The 21,094-nt window shown below is 42.2% G+C and overlaps 1 protein-coding gene across 5 annotated transcripts in view; it reads left to right on the plus strand.

The window, feature by feature from the left end:
* The first annotated feature begins 10,122 nt into the window (after positions 1-10,122).
* Positions 10,123-21,094, plus strand: part of washc2c (WASH complex subunit 2C) — a 34,032-nt gene continuing 23,060 nt past the window's right edge. The window contains exons 1-6 of one of the 5 annotated variants that reach the window (XM_021580828.2): positions 10,123-10,392; positions 11,025-11,168; positions 11,454-11,618; positions 12,208-12,276; positions 12,391-12,564; positions 15,103-15,196. In XM_021580828.2, the coding sequence (XP_021436503.2) occupies positions 11,025-11,168; positions 11,454-11,618; positions 12,208-12,276; positions 12,391-12,564; positions 15,103-15,196 (646 nt within the window). In that variant the 5' untranslated portion in view covers positions 10,123-10,392. The remainder of the gene's footprint in view (positions 10,393-11,024; positions 11,169-11,453; positions 11,619-12,207; positions 12,277-12,390; positions 12,565-15,102; positions 15,197-21,094) is intronic. The other 4 variants (XM_021580830.2, XM_021580826.2, XM_021580829.2 and 1 more) reach the window with 4 other exon arrangements.

A 21,094-nucleotide genomic window follows, 5' to 3' on the forward strand; every position in this document is an offset into this window, starting at 1 on the left:
CAAGGAGCTGTGTTGCATCAAGGATCCTATCTGGGCTGGCTACCAACCAAGGATGGTCAGGGTGCACCACCAGGCCTCTGTTCTCCACAACATGCCCTCTGCTCTCCAGGAGTGTGATGACATTGACCTAATTTTCCTTGCCATGCTTTGTTGCTGTATTGCCAGTGAATGTTTGGTACAAATGCTCATATTCACATTTTTTGGGATCTGTGGTGTTTAGTTTGGGGTTCTCGTTTTGCTGTGCTGGCTGTTAGACGCAGCTTCCAAGCATCATGCCATAGCTGTGAAGCACTTTGGATCTTGGTTTCCTCCATCAATGTAGCTGCTTGTACGGGGGATCATTTGATGTAGGCCTCATAAAACATTGTGCACTTCCTTCAGGTTAGTGTTGTGCTGTGCTCAGTGTGACAGTGTGTTCGTGTAGGCTGAATCATGTTGGCGTGGGCCTGCTTTGCTGCTGTTGTCTACATGTGCAACTTAGTTGAAGAAGACCATTTGACCCAAACCTCTCTTTGAGTACCCGTTGTTCTGCACTTTCATGTCATTTTTGGTCGTTACTTTCCTGACCTTCCACAGAATTGCTGCAGCATGACTACAAGAGTGTCCTGGCCCTGCAATACATGAGCAACCCACTCTCTGTATGACACCTGTCGTTGATGCAAGTACCCACGCCTTGTGATGAGATGCGCGCAGGCTCTGACTCGGCTCTATGTCTGCTTTTAGGTAGACACGGTCGTCTCCAGCATCTTTCAATAACACCCGTCCGACTTTGTTACTGTGTAGATATTAGTACGCCTCCAAACTTTTTAAGTTGCTCATCGCCTTACCATCGCAAGCTACGGATTCAACAAAGTAAGTAAATATGCTACCGTACGTGATACGAGGTCACTTCTTCACATCACCTTCCCAACCAACCATCAATTACGGAGGGTAAAGGTAGGCTTACCCTTCTTGATCTCCGTTAGGTTGTGTTCCCACATCATTATTTGTTTGGCAAGCTCTTCATGAATGAATGAAGAAACCATTTGTTTACTTAGAGCCGGAAATAATGCTCATAATTCGCGCAAGGCTTCATGGGATACGGAAACTCGGATAAGCAGATGACCTGCCCGAGTAACATCCCTAGCAACCTATCAGGACACAGGTCAGGGAGAGTTTGAGAGGCAGATTCATGGTACCCTAAGACACTCAAGCTCTGGTTGTGGGAGATTGGAGTGGAGTGTGCAGCTCAGGGATGTGAGGTGATTATAACAGTCACTGGCAGGGAATTTGTAACAATAGCATTGTGAATTATTTGGTTAAGCTACTCTGGAATAGGCCTATTTCATTCACAGTGGAATTGAAGATCTACTATAGACTAGACTAGTGTAGCCTACAGGACAATTTAAAGGTAGACTCAGCAAAATGATGCTGCCATGAGCAGCACCGCAGATATTGCAATAAGCGAGATGCAAGACTTCGCTCCCACACTGTCACACACAGTATCTGCACATGTGCATGGGTTCGCATAGAGCGTGGTAGGTACGGGTTCAAAACAATGAGAGAGTTTAGACTCGTGCTTCAACGCTCTTAGTTGTTTCGGAAATTGACCCACTATGCTGTTTATTTTGAGCCCCTACGTCAGTCATATCGCTGAGTCTACCTTTAATGATGACGAACAATTTATCAAACAGAATTTTGTTACAAAAAAAATAGGACCGGTTGTACTATTTAATGGTTTTGATATGATTTATTTCAGAAATTCTGACATAGATGAAGATGTAGTATATTTAGTTCAACTGCTAATAATACTAGGTACATTTCATATTCACAAATGCCTAAGGTCTAATTCAAAACTTAACTTTCTTCACTTTATAAATTAATTTAAACAATATGGCACTACTTGAACTAAAATGGAAAACAAAAACGCAATTAAAACTTGTTGTATTATCAATGAATATGATTTGTTTGTTTAGGATTCCTTGAAAGGTAAATAGTTTGTATGTATGCTTGTTTGCATGTGACTATTCCTCTTTTGTTTGTTGATATTTGTTAATAAAAAATACATTTTAAAAATGACAAACAAAACAATGAAGAATTTGTTCAGTAAATGTGTAAGTGTAGGTTATTATGCTGATTATTCAGGTTATTCTCAGCTGGTTATTTAGAATAGGCCAGGTCAGCTTTTATTTTATGAAAAGAAAGCTTTGTGTTTATTACAAAAGTATTACATAGGTTAAAAAAAGGTTATTTGTCCATGGTTCAGATCAGTGTAGGGTGAAGTTGCCCCAAGATGCTGATCCCGGGTCATTTCCCCCACAAATGGTTACGGTTAGGATTGGGAAGGGGAATCTGATCCTAGATCTTTCTGTACCTAGGAGAAACTTTACCCGCTGTGTTCAGACCACAACCCTGGTTTTGAGATGTTTCGACAAAGTCAAGATAGAAACTCTCTCTGCCTCAATAAAGACCAGAGATACTGTATGCACAGCAACCTGTTACTCTCTTCCTGCTTCTGTTTTTTTGTGCAAATGCAGTTAGCTTAGGAAGCTGCTGGACCACAAGGCTTCAGGTTAACATTTTTGATAGCCTTGATAAAGATGAGCAAAAAAGACTGTATTCTAAAGCCTTTTTCTAAAATGTTTTAAGACATTGGCTAACACATTGGGAGGGATCTTAGACCATTCCACCATACAGCATCTTTCCAGATGATATCCTATGTCTGTGCCTAAGGACTGCCCTATTTGATTCAAACCACAGGTTTTTAATGGGGCTCAAGTCCAGAGACAGATGGCATTGTGAAATGTTGATTTTTTTTGGTCAATTAAACATTTACTTGTGGATTTTGATGTGTGCTTGGGGTTATTGTCTTGCTGGAAGATCCCCTTGCGGCCAAGTTTCAACCTCCTGGAAGAGGCAATCAGGTTTTTGGCAAAAATGTGCTGGTACTGGGAAAGGTTAATGATGCCATTGACCTTAATAACTGCCCCAGGACCAGTGGAAGCAAAATAGCCCCTTTAACATCAAAAATCCACCACCATATTTTACAGTAGGTAAGGGGTCATTTTCTGCATATGCATCCTTCTTTCGACGCCAAACCCACTGGTGTGTGTGGCCAAAGAGCTCTATTTTTGTGTCATCTGACCACAGAGTCGGTTCCATTTCAAGTGCCAATGCCGTTCAGCAATGTCCAAGCGTTTACATTTGTTGGATGACATGAAAATAAAGCTCTTTGGCCATGCACACCAGTATGGGGCTATTTTGCTTCCACGAGTCTTGGGGCCCTTGTCAACTACGTCAATAATTTTTCCCAGTACCAGGATATCAATGTTAACAACAATAACTATGCCGGAAAATATTCTTATGACTATGATTTTTTTAAAAATTTTATTTTACCTTTATTTATGATAAAGGCTAAACTCTGATAACAAGACGAGATGCCTTGGGGGAAAAAATGATAACTATTACAAATTACTTTTCATTTTAATCAACGAAAATGTGACGAGACGAGAATTCCATGTGAGACTATTGGACATTAAATTTGGCATGAACCTCCCTTTCATCTGTTTTGTTCATGCATGCAGAATATTTCATGCAATCCTCTCATTGGCAGAATTTACATCTTTCAGGTGGTCACTTCAGTCACCCCTCAATATTTTGAACTGATGCGAAGCCAGGGCACTTCACTTCACTAACTAACCTCAACTACAATGTTTACTCTCTCACTTTCATGTAGGCTATATTTGCTTTGATCACAAGGTCTATTTTTCCATGTGCATGGTTATTTATTAATCTGTGCTGCTGCTCGTGCGGTGCAGTCCACAAATGCAAGTTGCGGTTGCTTTTCTCCTATGGGAAGAAAATTTATGCTATTTGTTGAATATTAGAAGTACAGTAAGCTGAAATTCTCACCTTTTAAAGAAAACCCCTTACCAAACTTGATGTTTATGATGGGGAGAAAATCAGAGCTATAAATTGTTTAACCTGTAGCCAAGGCTTTAAAGCAAGGGTGGGCAAACTTTTTGGCTCGAGGGCCACATCAGGATTTTGAAATTCAACGGAGGGACGCATTTTTTGGGGGACCAATTGTTAATTAAAATCAATTTGCAGGGACCTCCCGAGTGGCGCAGCGGTCTAAGGCTGCGGTCTAAGGAGGCGTCACTACAAACCCGGGTTCGATCCCAGGCTGTGTCACAGTTGGCTGTAACTGGGAGACCCATGAGGCGGTGCACAATTGGCACAATCAGCGTCGTCCGGGTTAGGAGAAGGTTTGGTAGGCCGAGATTTCCTTGTCTAGTGACTCCTGTGGCGGGCCGGGCGCATGCATGCTGACACGGTCGCAGTTGTACAGTGTTTCCTCCGACACATTGGTGCGGCTGGCTTCCGGGTTTAGAGGGCATTGTGTCAAGAAGCAGTGCGGCTTGGCTGGGTCATGTTTCGGATGTGACTAAAATTGTCCGGAGTTTTAGTCGACTGACAACTAAAACTAACAAAATATTCAATTACTGAAAAAGGTATTTTATGACTAAAACTAAAACAACAAAAAAGCTGCCAAAATTTACACAGTAGGATATTTTTGACATTTTTGCCTCTGCAAGTAGGCTGAAACTTGGCTGCAAGTGGATCTGCAAAACAATCAAAACCCACAAAGACAACAAAATTATTTTTTTGCAATGGCCAGCTTAGTCTTTGTACTTGAACCCCATTGAAAACCTGTGGGTTGAATTGAAGAGGGCAGTCCACAAGCGCAGACAAAAGATATCAAGAATCTGAAAAGATTCTGTATGGAGAAATGGTCAAAAATCCTTCCCAATGTGTTATCTAATCTCATAAAACATTTTAGAGAAAGGCTCAGTATCGAAAACAGTGGTGCCAATAATTTTGACCCCTATCTTGTTGATAATTGTTTTTTAGTTGTTAAATAAAAACATTTCTTTCAAATAATGTAATTTGACATTTTTGGGCAGCATACAATAAGGTCAGTTATTGTTTTAATTTATACTGTCTTTTTTGTTCATCTTTATCAAGGGTGGCAATAATTTTGGTTGTGACTGTACGTTATCCACTGAGCTATACATAAAATAAAATTCTGAAAATATGCCTATAGGGGACCACATCAGATGGTTTTGATCAGTTCAATTGCTAAATTCATGTAATTCTACACATTTTGCCATCGGGCAGAGAGGGAAATGTGCAGTTTTATAGCTAAGGGAACCGTCAAAATGTACACAATTATTACCCGGAGGAAAATGGGGGAGGGTCATTGATAAGGGAATTTATAGGTTTAAGGTAATGATTAAATAATTCCACCCTGAGTCATAACTATTAGTGATTATTAGTTTATATAGCATGTATAATGAATAATTAACGTAAACGTAAGTCCAATAATGTTCGGTAGAGACATGTGAGGGAGAGAAGTGTATGTGTGTGTGTGACTAAGAAGATACTGAGAACAATTAAACTGTATGACCTGACCTGGCTACAACTCTGAGAAACTTACAATAGGACAGGGAGTCCTTTCAAGGTTCCTCTAATCTCGTGGGAATGGAACTGTCGGCTGGGTAGTGATAAACAGTGGTGAGAACTATGGGGAAGGATACATCTCACCTACTGTTCGTGTGTATGTATGTGCGTAGGCTATCTACTGTTTGTGTGTAGGTATTTGTCACACCCTGACCATAGAGAGCTTTTATTCTCTATGTTGGTTAGGTCAGGGTGTGATTTAAGGGTGGGTTATCAAGATGAATTATATTTCTACGTTGGCCTAGTATGGTTTCCAATCAGAGGAAGCTGTTTATTGTTGGGATCATATTTAGGTAGCCATTTTCCCATTGTGCTTTGTGGGATCTTGTCTATGTATAGTTGCCTGTGAGCATTATAGTAGCTTCATGTTTCGTTTGTTCGTTTTGTTCTTTAATGTTTTCTATTCCAAAATAAAGGATGGAAACATACCATGCTGCATCTTGGTCCACTCCTTATAACGATCGTGACAGAAGATCCCACCAAAAAACGTACCAAGCAGCGTGGACAGGAGGAGAAGAGATCCTAGACTTGGGAGGAGATAATGGCAGGAGACGAAAGCCTTCCATGGAAGCAGACGCAGGAGGATCAACGGTGACTCCGAAGTTTACGAGCACGACGGAAGCCCAGCCCTCAAACTTTTTTGGGGGGGACACACGGGTTGGTCGGCGAATCTGAGATCGAAGAGGAATATTGGGATAGACTGAGCGTGAGATAGTTGAGGGGAGTGATGAAGTAGAGTGGATGTTTTGGTGTCTGGAACAAGACAGTCGCCGTTAGGAGCGTGAAACCACCATATTTTGCGGAGATACGCAATGTGTCTCCAGTGCGCATCCACAGCCCGGTGCGTTCTGTGCCAGCTCCTCGCACTTGCCGGGCTAAAGTGAGCATCCAGCCAGGACTCGTTGGCCCAGCTCTACGCTCCAGACCTCCAGTGCGCCTCCGGCCCACACAGTACGTATGCGCCGGCCATACGTACTGTCTCCCCAGTGCGCCTCCACAGTCCAGTATGTCGTGTGCCTCCTCCCCGCACTCGCCCTGAGGTGCGTGTCATCAGCCCGGTGCCACCTGTACCGGCCCCATGCACCAAGCCTCCAGTGCGCATCCACAGTCCAGTACGTCCTGTGCAGTCCAGAGCTTCCTGTGACAGTTCCCAGTCCGGACCGATATACTGCATTACACACCACAATGAATAGGCTTTCTCAATCATGGGCCCTGGCCAGCCCTGCCCTTACTGATGTAGGCCTAAAGCCTTTTGTGCTGCCTAACCAATGGCTGTGTAAGGTGGCACTTCAGGAAGCGAGTCAAAAGCTTCTTTTAATTTGTACAAAAATTCAATATCGGATGTCCTGTTCAGTTTGAGAGGGAGAGAGCATAAGAGTTCGAAGCAAATTCAATGGACCTAATTATATAAATTAATCTACAAACACACTTTAGTCCGCAATGGTTTATGCTAGAAACAAGCTGTAAAATGCCGGGGAAAGACGTGACTCCAATGCATATGGGATATCTTTGGTTTGTCTGCCTCACTACAACCTTCTGTAGCCGAGGAGACAAAAAATTACTTTGCTTGGAAGTCAGGCGCAGGAGAGTCAAACAAAGTGTAAAATGGAGTCTTTTAATGAATGTCCACGTAACATGCTCCATAACACTAATAAGAACAGATATAAACAACGCGACGGGTACGAGGACCCGTCGCGCACCTATACAACAACACTGACCAAAAAAAAAAAAAAAACATCTCTGACAAAGACATGAGGGGAAACAGAGGGTTAAATACACAACAAGTAATGAATGGGATTGAAAACAGGTGTGTGGGAAGACAAGACAAAACCAATGGAAAATTAAAAATGGATCAATGATGGCTAGAAGACCGGTGACGTCGACCGCCGAGCACCGCCCGAACAAGGAGAGGCAACGACTTCGGCAGAAGTCGTGACAGTTTGACGTTTCAACAGGCTATTAAACGAACATAAATCAGTCAGGAACAAGTCAGATAGTCTAAAAATAATTTGTTCTATATTACTATTATTTCAAGGATATAGCCTGCCATTTAAGAAATCAATTGTGTAGCATTTGTGACAAGCCACAGGCTGGCAGGAGCGCTCAGCATTTCAACAACACATCAATAGCATTTATGCATTAATTTTTTTATATGTTTACTTAAACTTTATTTAACTAGGCAACATGCCTATAGATTTAGCCTTTAGGCTGTATAAAATGAAATGTAAAAACAAACATTTTATTAAATACTGAAGAAAAAATTCCTTATTAGGCTATACAGTCATTTTAAAATGCCTTTGAAATCACTTTAGAAAAACGAGTTTGGCCAGTCTCTGTTTTGAGGATCATGTGGTGAGCCTTGTTTGTTCATTTAGCCTAGCAGATGATCTTATATTCCCATGCCCACAGTCAACACAAATCTATTTTGTAAGAACAATATCATGGAATAAAATAGAATACATTTGAAAATGATAGTTTCCCAAATGATAAAAAGTACAAGTGCATATAGGCCTACCTGATGATATGCAGCTGCTGTTGTAAAACATGCATGGCATTTTCTCTAATTCATTGATGATCAGATACTTCAGTTGTAACTGGTTCAGTTGCACTCAATTTTTACAGTTGATAGACAACGTTAGCAATGTTCCAAACTAAGACTATCCTCTTTTTTAACAATAGCCTGTATAGAAATGTAAATATCACTTGTGCTCATTACACAGGTGCACCATGTGCGGGGGACAATAAAAGACCACTCTAAAATGTGCAGTTTTGTCACACGACACAATGCTACAGATGTCTCAAGTTTTGAGGGAGCATGCAATTGGCATGCTGACTGCAGGAATGTCCACCAGAGCTGTTGCCAGAGAATTGAATGTTAATTTCTCTATCATAAGCCGCCACCGTCACTTTATAGAATTTGGCAGTACGTCCAACCGGCCCCATAACAGTAGACCATGTGTAACCACGCCAGCCCAGGACCTCCACATCTGTCTTCTTCCCCTGTGGACTTGTCTGAGACCAGCCACCTGGACAGCTGATGAAACTGTGGGTTTGCACAACCAAAGAATTTCTTCACAAACTGTCAGAAACTGTCTCAGGGAAGCTCACTTGTGTGCTCGTCGTCCTCACCAGGTTCTTGATCTGACTGCAGTTGGGCATTGTCATCGACTTCAGGCAAATGCTCACCTTCGATTGCCACTGGCACACTGGAGAAGTGTCCTCTGGTCATTGTTGTCAGTGATCACCATTGTGTCGTCGGAAAACAAAGATTGTGTTGGAGTCGTGCGTTGGCTACTCAGTCGTGGGTGAACAGAGAGTACAGGATCGGACTAAGCATGCACCCCTGAGGGGCCCCCGTGTTGAGGATCAGCATGGCAGATGGGTTGTTGCCTAACCTTACCACCTGGGGGCATGTTTCAAATAAGGGCTGTGTTTTGTGTAGGCTTATGTAACGGATGTGAAACAGCTAACTTAGTTGGTGGTGTGCGCTAAATAGCGTTTCAATCGGTTACGTCACTTGCTCTGAGACCTTGAAGTAGTAGTTCCCCTTGCTCTGCAAGTGGAGCGATGGGTCACGATGCTTCGTGGGTGACTGTTGTTGATGTGTGCAGAGGGTCCCTGGTTCGCGCCCGGGTATGGGCGAGGGGACGGTCTAAAGTTATACTGTTACACTTACCCTGTTGTGACATTTTGATAACCATGTAAATATCTCTTGGACAAGGTGCTGACTTGAACAGTGCTGACTTGAACAGGAAGGTGGCACGGCGGTCCTTCGTGGGCAAATTTTGTCATAAAACTGTCATCAAAGTCTGGCATTCTCTGGATTTATGGTGCTTTCAAGACAACTGGGAACTCGAAAACAAACAAGGTTGAATCATAATGTCAGTGATCTTCAGGTCGGAGCTCTAGAAAGAGGCCCTAGTTCCTGACTTGGAATTTCGAGTTGGATGACGTTCAAAACGTATTTTCCCAGTCGGAGCTGGGATTTCCGAAATCTGAGATTTCCCAATTCCAAATCTCCAGTTCTTTTGAAAGCAGAAGAAGTCATGCTGGATTGACAGCATGGCCAATGTTGAATGTTTCCCCTTTTAATCTTGAAAAAGAGACCCTTAAAACCCAGACTGGACCACACACGCACTCCACTGAATAGCAGGCTAGTGATTGTTTTGCAATGCTTGCAGTTAGCCACTGATTCCTTCCAAACCACTCATTGTTGAATTTGCGATTTCCAATTTAATGTGTATTGTGTAATGTCCAATGGCTCTATAATTTATCTTCATATGAGAAAGATTGAAAATGATTTGCCAGTAGATTATCATAATTTTATGCTAAAATTTTGAAAGTGTGTATGTTGACATGATCAGTCCAATCAAAGCTAGGTAGATATAACGTGAAGTGACGTCATTTTATCTGTGGCCAATGACCTTGAGCCTTCTTGGATTATTATATATATTTTTTTTACAGTGCACTGCTAGCTATGAATTCTATCTGATGGTGTTTGCATGTTTCGGTAAAAAGACAAATAATGTCCCGTTCGGGAACACTGACAGGTAGAGAGCTTTTTTTGTTCCATCTGATTGCGTGGGCTTGGCTCCCTGGTGGGTGACCCAGGCCCACCCGTGGCTACGTGGCTGTTGTGTATTATTGACATCCAACATAATGTATTGATCACGTTAGAGAATGTTATGTGGTATTGCGTTGGTGTTACCCCGCCACATTAGTCAGGTGACTGCGGTCAGCTGATTGTCTCCAGACAGACAGAACATGGCCGACCTGTCAGAAGCCCAATGAGGAAACGGTCGAGTTTAGCATAATCGATTCTCTTTTCACGTCGTTTGGTTTGGGCTCATATTTTACTATCGTGGACAACATTTGCCAACAGTAACTAAGGTGAGTTTAATAAGAAGATCCATGTAAGTGCGAGAGTAGGCTCTCAAACTGCCTAGCTAACGTTAGCTAGCTAACTGTTAGCTCGTGTGATAACACATATAGACGGGTTTATACATATCTTTGACTTTAACAAGCCAGTGTCAGGAGGTGCATAAACATTCACTCAACTAACTATCATTCCAAATAACATTTTGCGAAAGATTGTGACTTCCCAAAGAAACATTTTTGCACTGCTGTGTTCGTAGTTTGTTAACTAGCTAATCTGGCATGCATGCAAGAAAGAGGCCGGTGGTGGCAGCTCATTTTATGCTCGCATTTGCCAATACATGTCTGTCGCTATTAATAAGTTATAATTTGGGGTTATTTTCGACAGATCAGGAATGTAATTTATTCATTACGTCTTGCAACGGAAACCGTTTATCGTTTAAGAACCAAACGGAAGCGAACGAAACGGGGAAGGACTTAACTGAATTTATCCAATAGAAACTTTAGTTTTCCGTTTGTAGTAAACAGTTTACAACAGGCGAAACTTTTTGCAAAAGAATAGGTTTTTGCAATTGCCACGCTGAACCCCCGTTTCAAATGTTTTCTCCTGTTTATTACCTTTGAACAAGCCCCAAATATTGTTTCAGATGAGCGGGTTGCCAGATGGCATGGCGAATGTCCCCAGCCAGAGCAACCACGCCGGAGAGGATGGCCAGGTGTGGGAGAGACCCTGGACCCTGGAAGAAATGCGACAGACCAGCGCCAACTGGTCCCTGGCTGCAGACTCAGGGGTAGGCTAATTGGCATTTGTTTATGACCTTCATTTAGGCTAGTATCTCCTGAGTTATTATTCAGTCTCTGATTACCTGCCTGTTTTGTCTGCATTCAGCAATGTGTAATCCTCTTAATCTACATATTATGGGTAGAGGAATCGCACAGCATTGTAAACATGATCTCTTCCATGTGAATGCATTACTAACTATTTATTTTAGGGCCAAACACAATGGCTGCTTGTGGACAATCAGATACACTATTGAATAGATGAAGATGAAACCAATGTTTCATCTCCTCCACAGCTCTTCCTGTTCCTGCAAGACTTCTCCCAGAGAATGCTGTCAAAGACTCATGAGATAGAGAAGCAGCTGGATGGACTGATCAGGGACACGAAGGCCACAGACTGTTGCCTGCATACTGTCTTCAACGACTTCCTCATGCTCTCCAACACACAGTTCATTGAAAACGTATGTTGTGGTGTGAACAGGAAATACCATGGTTGTGTATGTTAGATAATTTTAACGGAAGAAAATGGACTGAAACAGAGTCTTGTCATGGGACCGTGTCCACAAAGCTTCTGAGTAGGAGTACTGATCTAGGATCAGTTTAGCTTTTAGTTCATAATGAGTAAGAGTAATTTGACAGATCCAAGATCAGCACTCCTACTCTAAGATGCTTTGTTATATATTTTTTTTATTTATTTAATTTGACTTTGGTGTGCCTAAATGAACACGACCCATATCTTGTTCCTCTGTTGAGCTAGGTGCCCCTCTTCTTTAGATGATGGTTGTGCTGTGTTTGACATTTCCCAGACCTTTTGAAATGTATCAAGCCTTTAACCTAATTAAGAAAATATTAATCGTGTTACATGGTAAGGAAAATGTGGAAGTCATCCCCCTGGGACTGAGGAACTGAGTCCTCTTGTATTTAATCTTGTGGTTACTGATGGTGGCTCCGCTGTTTGCTGACTATATCACAGAGGGTCTTATGTTTGATTCTAACTCATTTTTATATTAATTGTGTGATGTTACTGATCTTTGTGTTTGTTGACCTCAGAGAGTGTATGATGAGGAGGTGGAGGAGCCAGTGCCAAAGGCTGAGGCCTTGGAGAGACAACCTGAACTGGTAAATAATATACCTGCTCCTTCCCGGGAATGTCGTTTTTTGTGATGTCACAGGTCTACACATAACATCTTAATTTCCTCCCTCGAGTTAATGTTAAATTCAATTCCCCCCCAGGAAAAGACTCGTGAGCAGAAGGAAGCTGAGCTTATCCCTAAGGTCCAGGAAGCAGTGAACTTTGGTCTGAGGGTGCTAGACTCTGCCTTTGAACAATTGGACATCAAAGCAGGAAACTCTGACTCGGAGGACGAGGAGGCCACAGACAGAGTGGAGCCAATACTAGAGCCCAAGGTGAGGGTGGAATCATCTGGAAACATACAGGATTACAGATGAAATTCAAGTTACTTATGCCTGCAGATATCATGTTAGGATTAATACTAGGGGTGTAATACGTGTATTCGAACCGTTCGGTACAGGGACCTTGGTTTAGTCCTCACTGTGAATCCGAATTAATACATAAAGACCTAGGCCTACCTATTCCTTCCCTACCTAACCTATGCTATGTTGTATGCCTCTTGAGTAAATCTGAGCTGAAAAAACATTTCACGCTATTCTGTTAAAACAACTAGAGTCTATGGGCACGTTGTAATCAAAATTAATGTCTTTATTGGCGCATTTCAAACTGTCCTTTTGTGAGGCACAGCCGGAAACTTGTTCTGTATGATGGCTAATGGTGGGGTCGACAAACCAGGAGGATTCTCCATCGTTTCCAGTTTGGGAACGTTTTGGCCTTCCAGTAGATTACAACGGCGATGGACAGAGAGAGTATGTTGCCACTGCTCAACGAGAATGGCCTATGTAGCTGCCATCACCTCAAACATGTTGACACATTTATGCAAACTTCACCCCAGTATTCCTACCACCGGAGGAAAAATAAACCAACAACACAACTTTGTCTTCCCTCTGTATTCAAGCAGCTCTTCGCAGCTGATTCTGACCTGGCCAAAGAAATTACAAGGGCGATTAGGTATGTTTATAGCCGTGAATATGCGCCCATTCTTGGTGGTTGAGAAGAATAGGGGGTTTGAACACCTCGTGAAAATGCTCTAGCCACATTACGAACATCGCGCTTTTGCACCCATTTCATCAAACAGGTAGTACCCATTCTATATAAGAAAGCTAAAGTAGAAGATGTCAAAGAATTGGCCAATTCCTTCCAGTGTTCCGCTTACTACATATGGATGGACCTCCAGGGCTTCAGAGAGCTACTTAACAGTGACAGCCCGTCACGTTACACCTGAGTGGGAAATGTGAAGGACAGTGCTACAGACACACCCCCTTTGAGAGTCACACAAGTGCGCATATTTTTCTCTTGGTTAGAAAACATTATAGCATAGGCCTATACAATGTCCGAGCAATGTTTACATATTGATTTCACACACATATTGCACTTTATTTTAGTGTTGTTGATGAGCAATCGTGTGTTTTCAGTTAAGAAAATACAACGTGTGGTATTCCTGATTGTGCTCTTATCGGGTATTATAAACTGGGTGGTTCGAGCACTGAGTGCTGATTGGCTGACAGTGGTTTATCAGACTGTATACCACATGTATGACAACGTTTCTTGTTACTGCTCTAATTACGTTGGTAACCAGTTTATAATAGCAATAATTCACCTCAGGGGTTTGTGTTATATGACCAACATACCACAGCTCGAGTTTAAGAACAGCCCTTAGCAGTGGTATATTGGCTATATACCACACCCCCTGGTGCCTTATTGCTTAATTATATGACTCCTAATCATACACTAAATGGCCAAAAGTATGTTAACACCGCTTCAAATTAGTGGATTCGGCTACACCCTTTGCTGACAGGTGTACAAAATCAAGCACACCGCCATGCAATCTCCATAGACAAACATTGGCTCGTACTGAAGAGCTTAGTGCCTTTCAACATGGCACCGTCATAGGATGCCACCTTTCCAACTAGTCAGTTTGTAAAATTTCTACACTGCTAGAGCCGCCCCGGTTAACTGTAAGTGCTGTTATTGTGAAGTGGAAACGTCTAGGAGCACCAGGCACAATGCCAAGCGTCAGCTGGAGTGGTATAAAGCTCGCTGCCATTGGATTTTGGAGCAGTCAACCCGTTCTCTGGAGTGATCAATCTGGCATTCCAACTGACAAATCTGGGTGTGGCTGATGCCAGGACAACGCTACCTGCCGCAATGCATAGTGCCAACTGTAAAGTTCGGTGGAGGAGGAATAATGGTCTGGGGCTGTTTTTCATGGTTCGGGCTAAGCCCTGTAGTTCCAGTGAAGGGAAATCTTAACGCTACAGCAATGTTCCAACATCTTGTGGGAAGCCTTCCCAGAAGAGTGGAGGCTGTTAAGGCAGCAAAGGGGGGGCTAACTCCATATCAATGCCCATAAATTTGGAATTAAATGTTCTTGGCCATGTAGTGTATATGTAATCAGGAATACCAACACTTCGTGTTTTCGTAAGTCAACCAAAATTAACTACAGTAACTGTTGGCATTTCCGAAACCTAACCAATCCTTTCCCCCAAAACTGCAATCCGTACCGGAACGTTGGTTTTGGTTAACTGTTACACCCCTAATTAATACCTATCCAGTACATCTAAGGGATGATTGGCACTCCTCTGAGTCTGGTTCCTCTCAAGTTTTCTTCCCTGGCTAATCTTTCCTTGCCACTGTGCTTCAGATTTCTCTTTTGGGTCTAGGTCGTAATAACTACTTTGTGACAATTGTTGATGTAAAAGGGGTGTTTTTGAGGAACATTTGAATGGTTCTGTCCGTGTTGACCAATGTTATCTCTGTCTGCTTTCTCCTCCCTCTCTCTTTCTCCAACCCACCTCTCGCTGTGTCTGTAGGACCTGTATGTGGACAGGCCTTTACCGTATCTTATTGGCTCTCAACTTTTTATGGAGCAAGACGACGTAGGACTGGGAGACCTTTCCAGTGAAGGTAGGTCACTTCAACTCTTTTCTTAATATACTATTTCTACTGAAAGAAAGTCTGTGTATTTTCTTAGCATGTGTTTATATTGTTAGTGTTCAATACTCTCTTCCAAGCATTGTGTTTCTTGTGTAACATTATTGTTTCTCATGTATTTTTTCGTAATGAAAATAATTCTCTGCACACTCCGGATCAATGCACAATTTTCTATTTATTTAGGCTGCGCTTTTGGTCGGCAGACCTTCATCAGAGCATACAAAACACATGACAGAGACCACATATAGGCAACGTGCGTCAATGCAATCAGACATGATGAGCAAAAGCTATGTACACAAATGCCAGGAGGCACATCAGTAATCAGTTCTCAGAAAAAGTCTGACTTCGAGACAGTTTATATTTTTTTGTTTCAGTATATTTTTGACAGTTCATTTATTTTTATACCTTTTTACATAATGCATAAACACATTTCTTTACTTCTTTTTTTTTTAAGACCAGGAAAATCCTCAGGCTAAAGAAAAGTAATAAATGACAGGAACCACATAAAGCTAGGGGTTAGGGGGAACCATATTAAAGCATGGCCCTCATGTCTTGGCTCCAGACTTGTACAGTTTGCCGTGCGGTAGCAGAGAGAACAGTCTATGACAAGGGTGGCTGGAGTCTTTGACAATTTTTAGGGTCTTCCTCTGACACCGCCTGGTATAGAGGTCCTAGATGGTAGGGAGCTCTTTTATTTTGCGAAAGTAAACATTTTAAATATATATATACTTTACTTACTAGAATGCTCACAAAATGTTAACAAGTACTACGGAACCACCATAGTGGATGCTAGGTAAATGATAATGAGCGCATACAAACATTCACTACTAAGACAGACAAACCAGCTAATGCAAGTATCTCAAAACGCAGTTTGCAGCATGCACAAAACAAAAATTAGACAGCAGGGATCTTAATCCGAGAAGCTTGATCTTGCAAGCTAATGTTAGCCACTTAGCTAACATTAAAGTTTTTTTTCTGGTTGCGCAGCTGTAGATGAGGATTCTTTTATGAGGATCTGAGGGCCCCTGACAAATATTTTTAGTCTCCTGAAGGGGAAGAGGTGTTGTCATGCCCTGTTCATGACTTAGTTGGTGTGCCGACCATGATAGACCCTTAGTTATATGCACACTGAGGAACTTGAAGCTCTCGACCCGCTCCATTACAGCCTGGTAGATGTGAATCCGTTTGTTGTAGTCCACGATCAGCTCCATTGTCTTGCTGATATTGAGGGAGAGGTTGTTGTTCTGGTACCACACCGTCGTCGGTGATCAGGCCTACCACCGTCTACAAACTTAAGGATGGTGTTGGAGTCGTGTGTGGCAAATCAGTCGTGGGTGAACAGGGATTACAGGAGGGGACTAAGCATGCACCCCTGAGGGGCCCCCGTGTTGCGGGTCAGAGTGGCGGATGTGTTGCTGCCTACCCACTACCTGGGGGCGGCCGTCAGGAAGTCAAGGATCCAGTTGCAGAGGGATGTGTCCAGTCCTAGGGTCCTTAGTTAATTGAGCTTGGAAGGCACAATGGTGTTGACTACAGCTCAGCATTCAATGAACAGCTTTTTACGTAGGTGTTTATCTTTTCCAAGTGAGAGAGGGCAGTGTATAGTGCAATACAGATTGCGTCATCTGTGCATCTGTTGTGGCAGTATGCGAATTGGAGTGGGTCCAGGGTGTCTAGGATGATGGTATTGATTTGAGCCATGACCAGCCTTTCAAAGCATTTCATGGCTACAGTTGTGAGTGCTACGGAACAATATTCATTTAGGCAGGTTACCTTAGTGTTCTTGAGCATAGGGACTATGGTAGTCTGCTTGAAACATGTACAGTTGAAGTCAGAAGTTTATATACACCTTAGACAATTACATTTAAAGTCAGGTTTTCACAATTCCTGACATTTAATCCTAGTAAAAATTACCTGTCGTAGGCTAGTTAGATCACCACTTTATTTTAAGAATGTGAAATGTCAGAATGATAGTAGAGTGAATTATTTCAGCTTTTATTTCTTTCAACACATTCCCAGGTGGTCAGAAGTTTACATGCACTCAATTAGCATTGCCTTTCAATTGTTTAGCTTGGGTCAAACGTTACAGGTAGCCTTCCACAAGCTTTCCACAAGTTGGGGGAATATTGGCCCATTCCTCCTGGCAGATCTGGTGTAACTGAGTACGGCTTGTAAGTCCTCCTTACTCACACACGCTTTTTCAGTTCTGCCCACAAATGTTCTATTGGATTGAGGTCAGGACTTTGTGATGGCTACTCCAATACCTTGACTTTGTTGTCCTTAAGCCATTTTTCCACAACTTTGGAAGTATGCTTGGGGTCGTTGTCCATTTGGAAGACCCATTGGCGACCAAGCTTTAACTTTCTGACTGATGTCTTGAGATGTTGCTTCAATTTATCCACATAATTTCCCTCCCTCATGATGCCATCTATTTTGTGAAGTGCACCAGTCCCTCCTGCAGCAAAGCACACCCACAACATGATGCTGCCACCCCGTGCTTCACGGTTGGGATGGTGTTCTTCAGCTTGCAAGCCTCCCCCCTTTTCCTCCAAACATAACAATGGTCATTATGGCCAAGCAGTTCTATTTTTGTTTCATCAGACCAGAGGACATTTCTCCAAAAAGTACGATCTTTGTCCCCATGTGCAGTTGCAAACCGTAGTCTGGCTTTTTTTATGGCAGTTTTGGAGCAGTGGCTTCTCCCATGCTGTGCGGCCTTTCAGGTTATGTCGATATAGGACTCGTTTTACTGTGGATATAGATACTATTGTACCTGTTTCCTCCAGCATCTTCACAAGGTCCTTTGCTGTTGTTCTGGGATTGATTTGCACTTTTTGGACCAAGGTATGTTTATCTCTACGAGACAGAACGCTTCTTCTTCCTGAGCGGTATGACAGCTGTGTGGTTCCATGGTGTTTATACTTGCGTACTATTGTTTGTACAGATGAATGTCGTGCTTTCAGGTGTTTGGAAATTACTCCCAAGGATGATCCAGACTTGTGAAGGTGTACAATTATTTTTCTGAGGTTTTGGCTGTTTTCTTTTGATTTTCCCATGATGTCAAGCAAAGAGGCACTGAGTTTGAAGGTAGGCCTTGAAATACATCCACAGGTACACCTCCAATTGACTCAAATGATGTCAACTAGCCTATCAGGAGCTTCTAAAATCATGTCATCATTTTCTGGGGGTTTCCAAGCTGTTTAAAGGCACAGTTAACTTAGTGTATGTAAACTTCTGACCCACTGGAATTGTGTTACAATGAATTATAAGTGAAATAATCTGTCTTTAAACAATTGTTGGAAAAATGACTTGTGTTATGCACAAAGTAGATGTCCTAACCATCTTGTCAAAACTCTAGTTTGTTAACAAGAAATTTGTGGAGTGGATGAAACACTTAGGTTGGCTTCATTAAAACTAGTTTATGTAAACTTCCAACTTCAACTGTAGGTGTTAGACTGGGTCAAGGAGAAATAAAAAAAAATGTCAGTGAAGCCAGCTGGTCAGCGAATGCTCTGAGTACACGTCCTGGTAATCTGTATGATCCTGCGGCCTTGTGAATGTTAACCTGTTTAACTTCTCTGGGATATGTGGGACACTAGCGCCCCACCTCGACAACAGCCAGTGGAATTGCAGGGTGCCAAATTCAAAACAACAGAAACCTCATAATTAAAATTCCTCAAACATACAAGTATTATACATCATTTTAAAAATACATTTCTCGTTAATCCAACCACAGTGTCTGATTTCAAAAAGGCTTTACGGCGAAAGCACACCTTGCGATTATGTTAGGTCAGCGCGTAGTCACAAAAACATACTGCCATTTTCCAAAGAAGGAGAGGTGTCGCAAAACTCAGAAATAGCGTTCTAAATAGTCACCTACCTTTGATCTTCATCGGAATTCACTCCCAGGAATCCCAGTTCCACAATAAATGTTCTTTTTTTCTCCATAAAGTCCATAATTTATGTCCAAATACCTCCTTTTTGTTTGTGCGTTTAGTTCACAAATACAAATTCACACGGCACAGGCACTTAGTTCAGACAACAGTTCCATTACAGTTTGTAGAAACATGTCAAACAATGTATAGAATCAATCTTTAGGATGTTTTTATCATAAATCTTCAATAATGTTTCAACCGGGCAATTCCTTTGTCTTTAGAAAGGAAAAGGAATGCAGCTACCTCTCACGGTCGCGCGCCTGACTGAGCTCATGGCATTCTGCCAGACACCTGGTTGAAACAGCTCTTATTCTCTCCCCCTTCACAGTGGAAGCCTGAAACAAGGTTCTAAAGACTGTTAACATCTAGTGGAAGCCTTAGTAAGTGCAATATGACCCCATAGACTGTATATTGGATAGGCAATGACTTGAAAAATTACAAACCTCAGATTTCTCACTTCCTGGTTAGATTTTTTTCTCAGGTTTTTGCCTGCCACATGAGTTCTGTTATATTCACAGACATCATTCAAACAGTTTTAGAAACTTTTGTTTTCTATCCATATCAAATGATATGCATATTCTAGCTTTTGGGCCTGAGTAGTAGGCAGTTTACTCTGGGCACCTTATTCATCCAAGCTACTCAATACTGCCCCCCAGTCCCAAATAACTTAATGGTCTTAGCTACATTGGCTTGATCACAAAGTCGTCCGGAACAGCTGGTGCTCTTATGCATGGTTCAGCGTTGCTTTCCTCAAAGTGAGCATAGGAAGCATTTATCTCGTCACGTAGGTTTGCGTAACTGGGCAGCTCGTGGGTGTGTTTCCCTGTAATCCACAATCGACGAGCGTCAGAGCCGGTCTTAGTCCTGTATTGATGCTTTTCTTGTTTGATGGTTCGTCGAAGGCGTCGTGGGATTTTTTATAAGCTTGCGGATTTCCTGCTCCTTGATAGCGGCAGCGCTATCTCCTCTCCGTGAAAGTTTAACTTTTTTAATACCCTGAAAATGTAAAGACACTGAACATTTTCTTCAAGTGGCAGGCAACAGGGTAATTGTCATCATTATGCCTTATAGTGCTCTTATGCTCACTAATTCTTTGCTTAAAGGGATACTTCAGGATTTTGGCAATGAAGCCCTTTGTCTACTTTCTCAAAGTCAGATGAACTCGTCAATAAAAATGTTATGGCCATATCACATGGGCAACGTAAGATGCAATTAACATTCATAGTGTTACATGTAATAAAGCCTTTAACGTTAAACCTTTTACCAGACCGAGGGTGTCTAAAGTCAGGGTTTTTTAATTTACTCTGTGCGCAATTGCCACAGGGATGATTGCCATTTCTGAGAGGCGCAAGGAGGGTTTGTTTGGAGCCAGAGTTAATGCTTGCTCTAGCAAGTTTTTATTGCTGAAGTTTGAACATAGTTTATAAACAATGCCAGTGCTGCATCACAGAATGTTTGATCATTTTTGCTTTAGGGGTACATGTGGTTCTACATGTAACAACGCAGTTTTCACACTTTTGCCCAGCAACTTTTGGCACAGTTTGGAGAGCATCACAATACGCTTCTTCCACGTACTGGGAAGCAGTGGTTGGAAATTAAATTGTATTGTTTTTTTTTGTTCCGTTCCACAGGTCCGACCAGTAAAATAATGTTCTGAACCGGTTCAAACCCCCAAAAAGTACTGGTTTATATTGTTCCTTTATGTTCCTTTTTAAACCTCTGAAATCATACTTTTTTACATTTAGCTCAACATTAAATTACTTCCCCAATCATGCAGTGCTGATAGAGCAGCTTGCTATGGAGCAGGCAAGCTATAGCTCAGTGAGATGTTTAAATGCATGATGGAAAGACAACTATAGGGTGCAGTTTTGAGGATGGGTGGAGGAGGAGCGGAGCCTTAGATTGAATCGCTTGGGTTCTTGTGATGACATGCATT

Source organism: Oncorhynchus mykiss, chromosome 23 (genome assembly GCF_013265735.2).
Source record: "Oncorhynchus mykiss isolate Arlee chromosome 23, USDA_OmykA_1.1, whole genome shotgun sequence".
Lineage (NCBI taxonomy): Eukaryota > Metazoa > Chordata > Actinopteri > Salmoniformes > Salmonidae > Oncorhynchus > Oncorhynchus mykiss.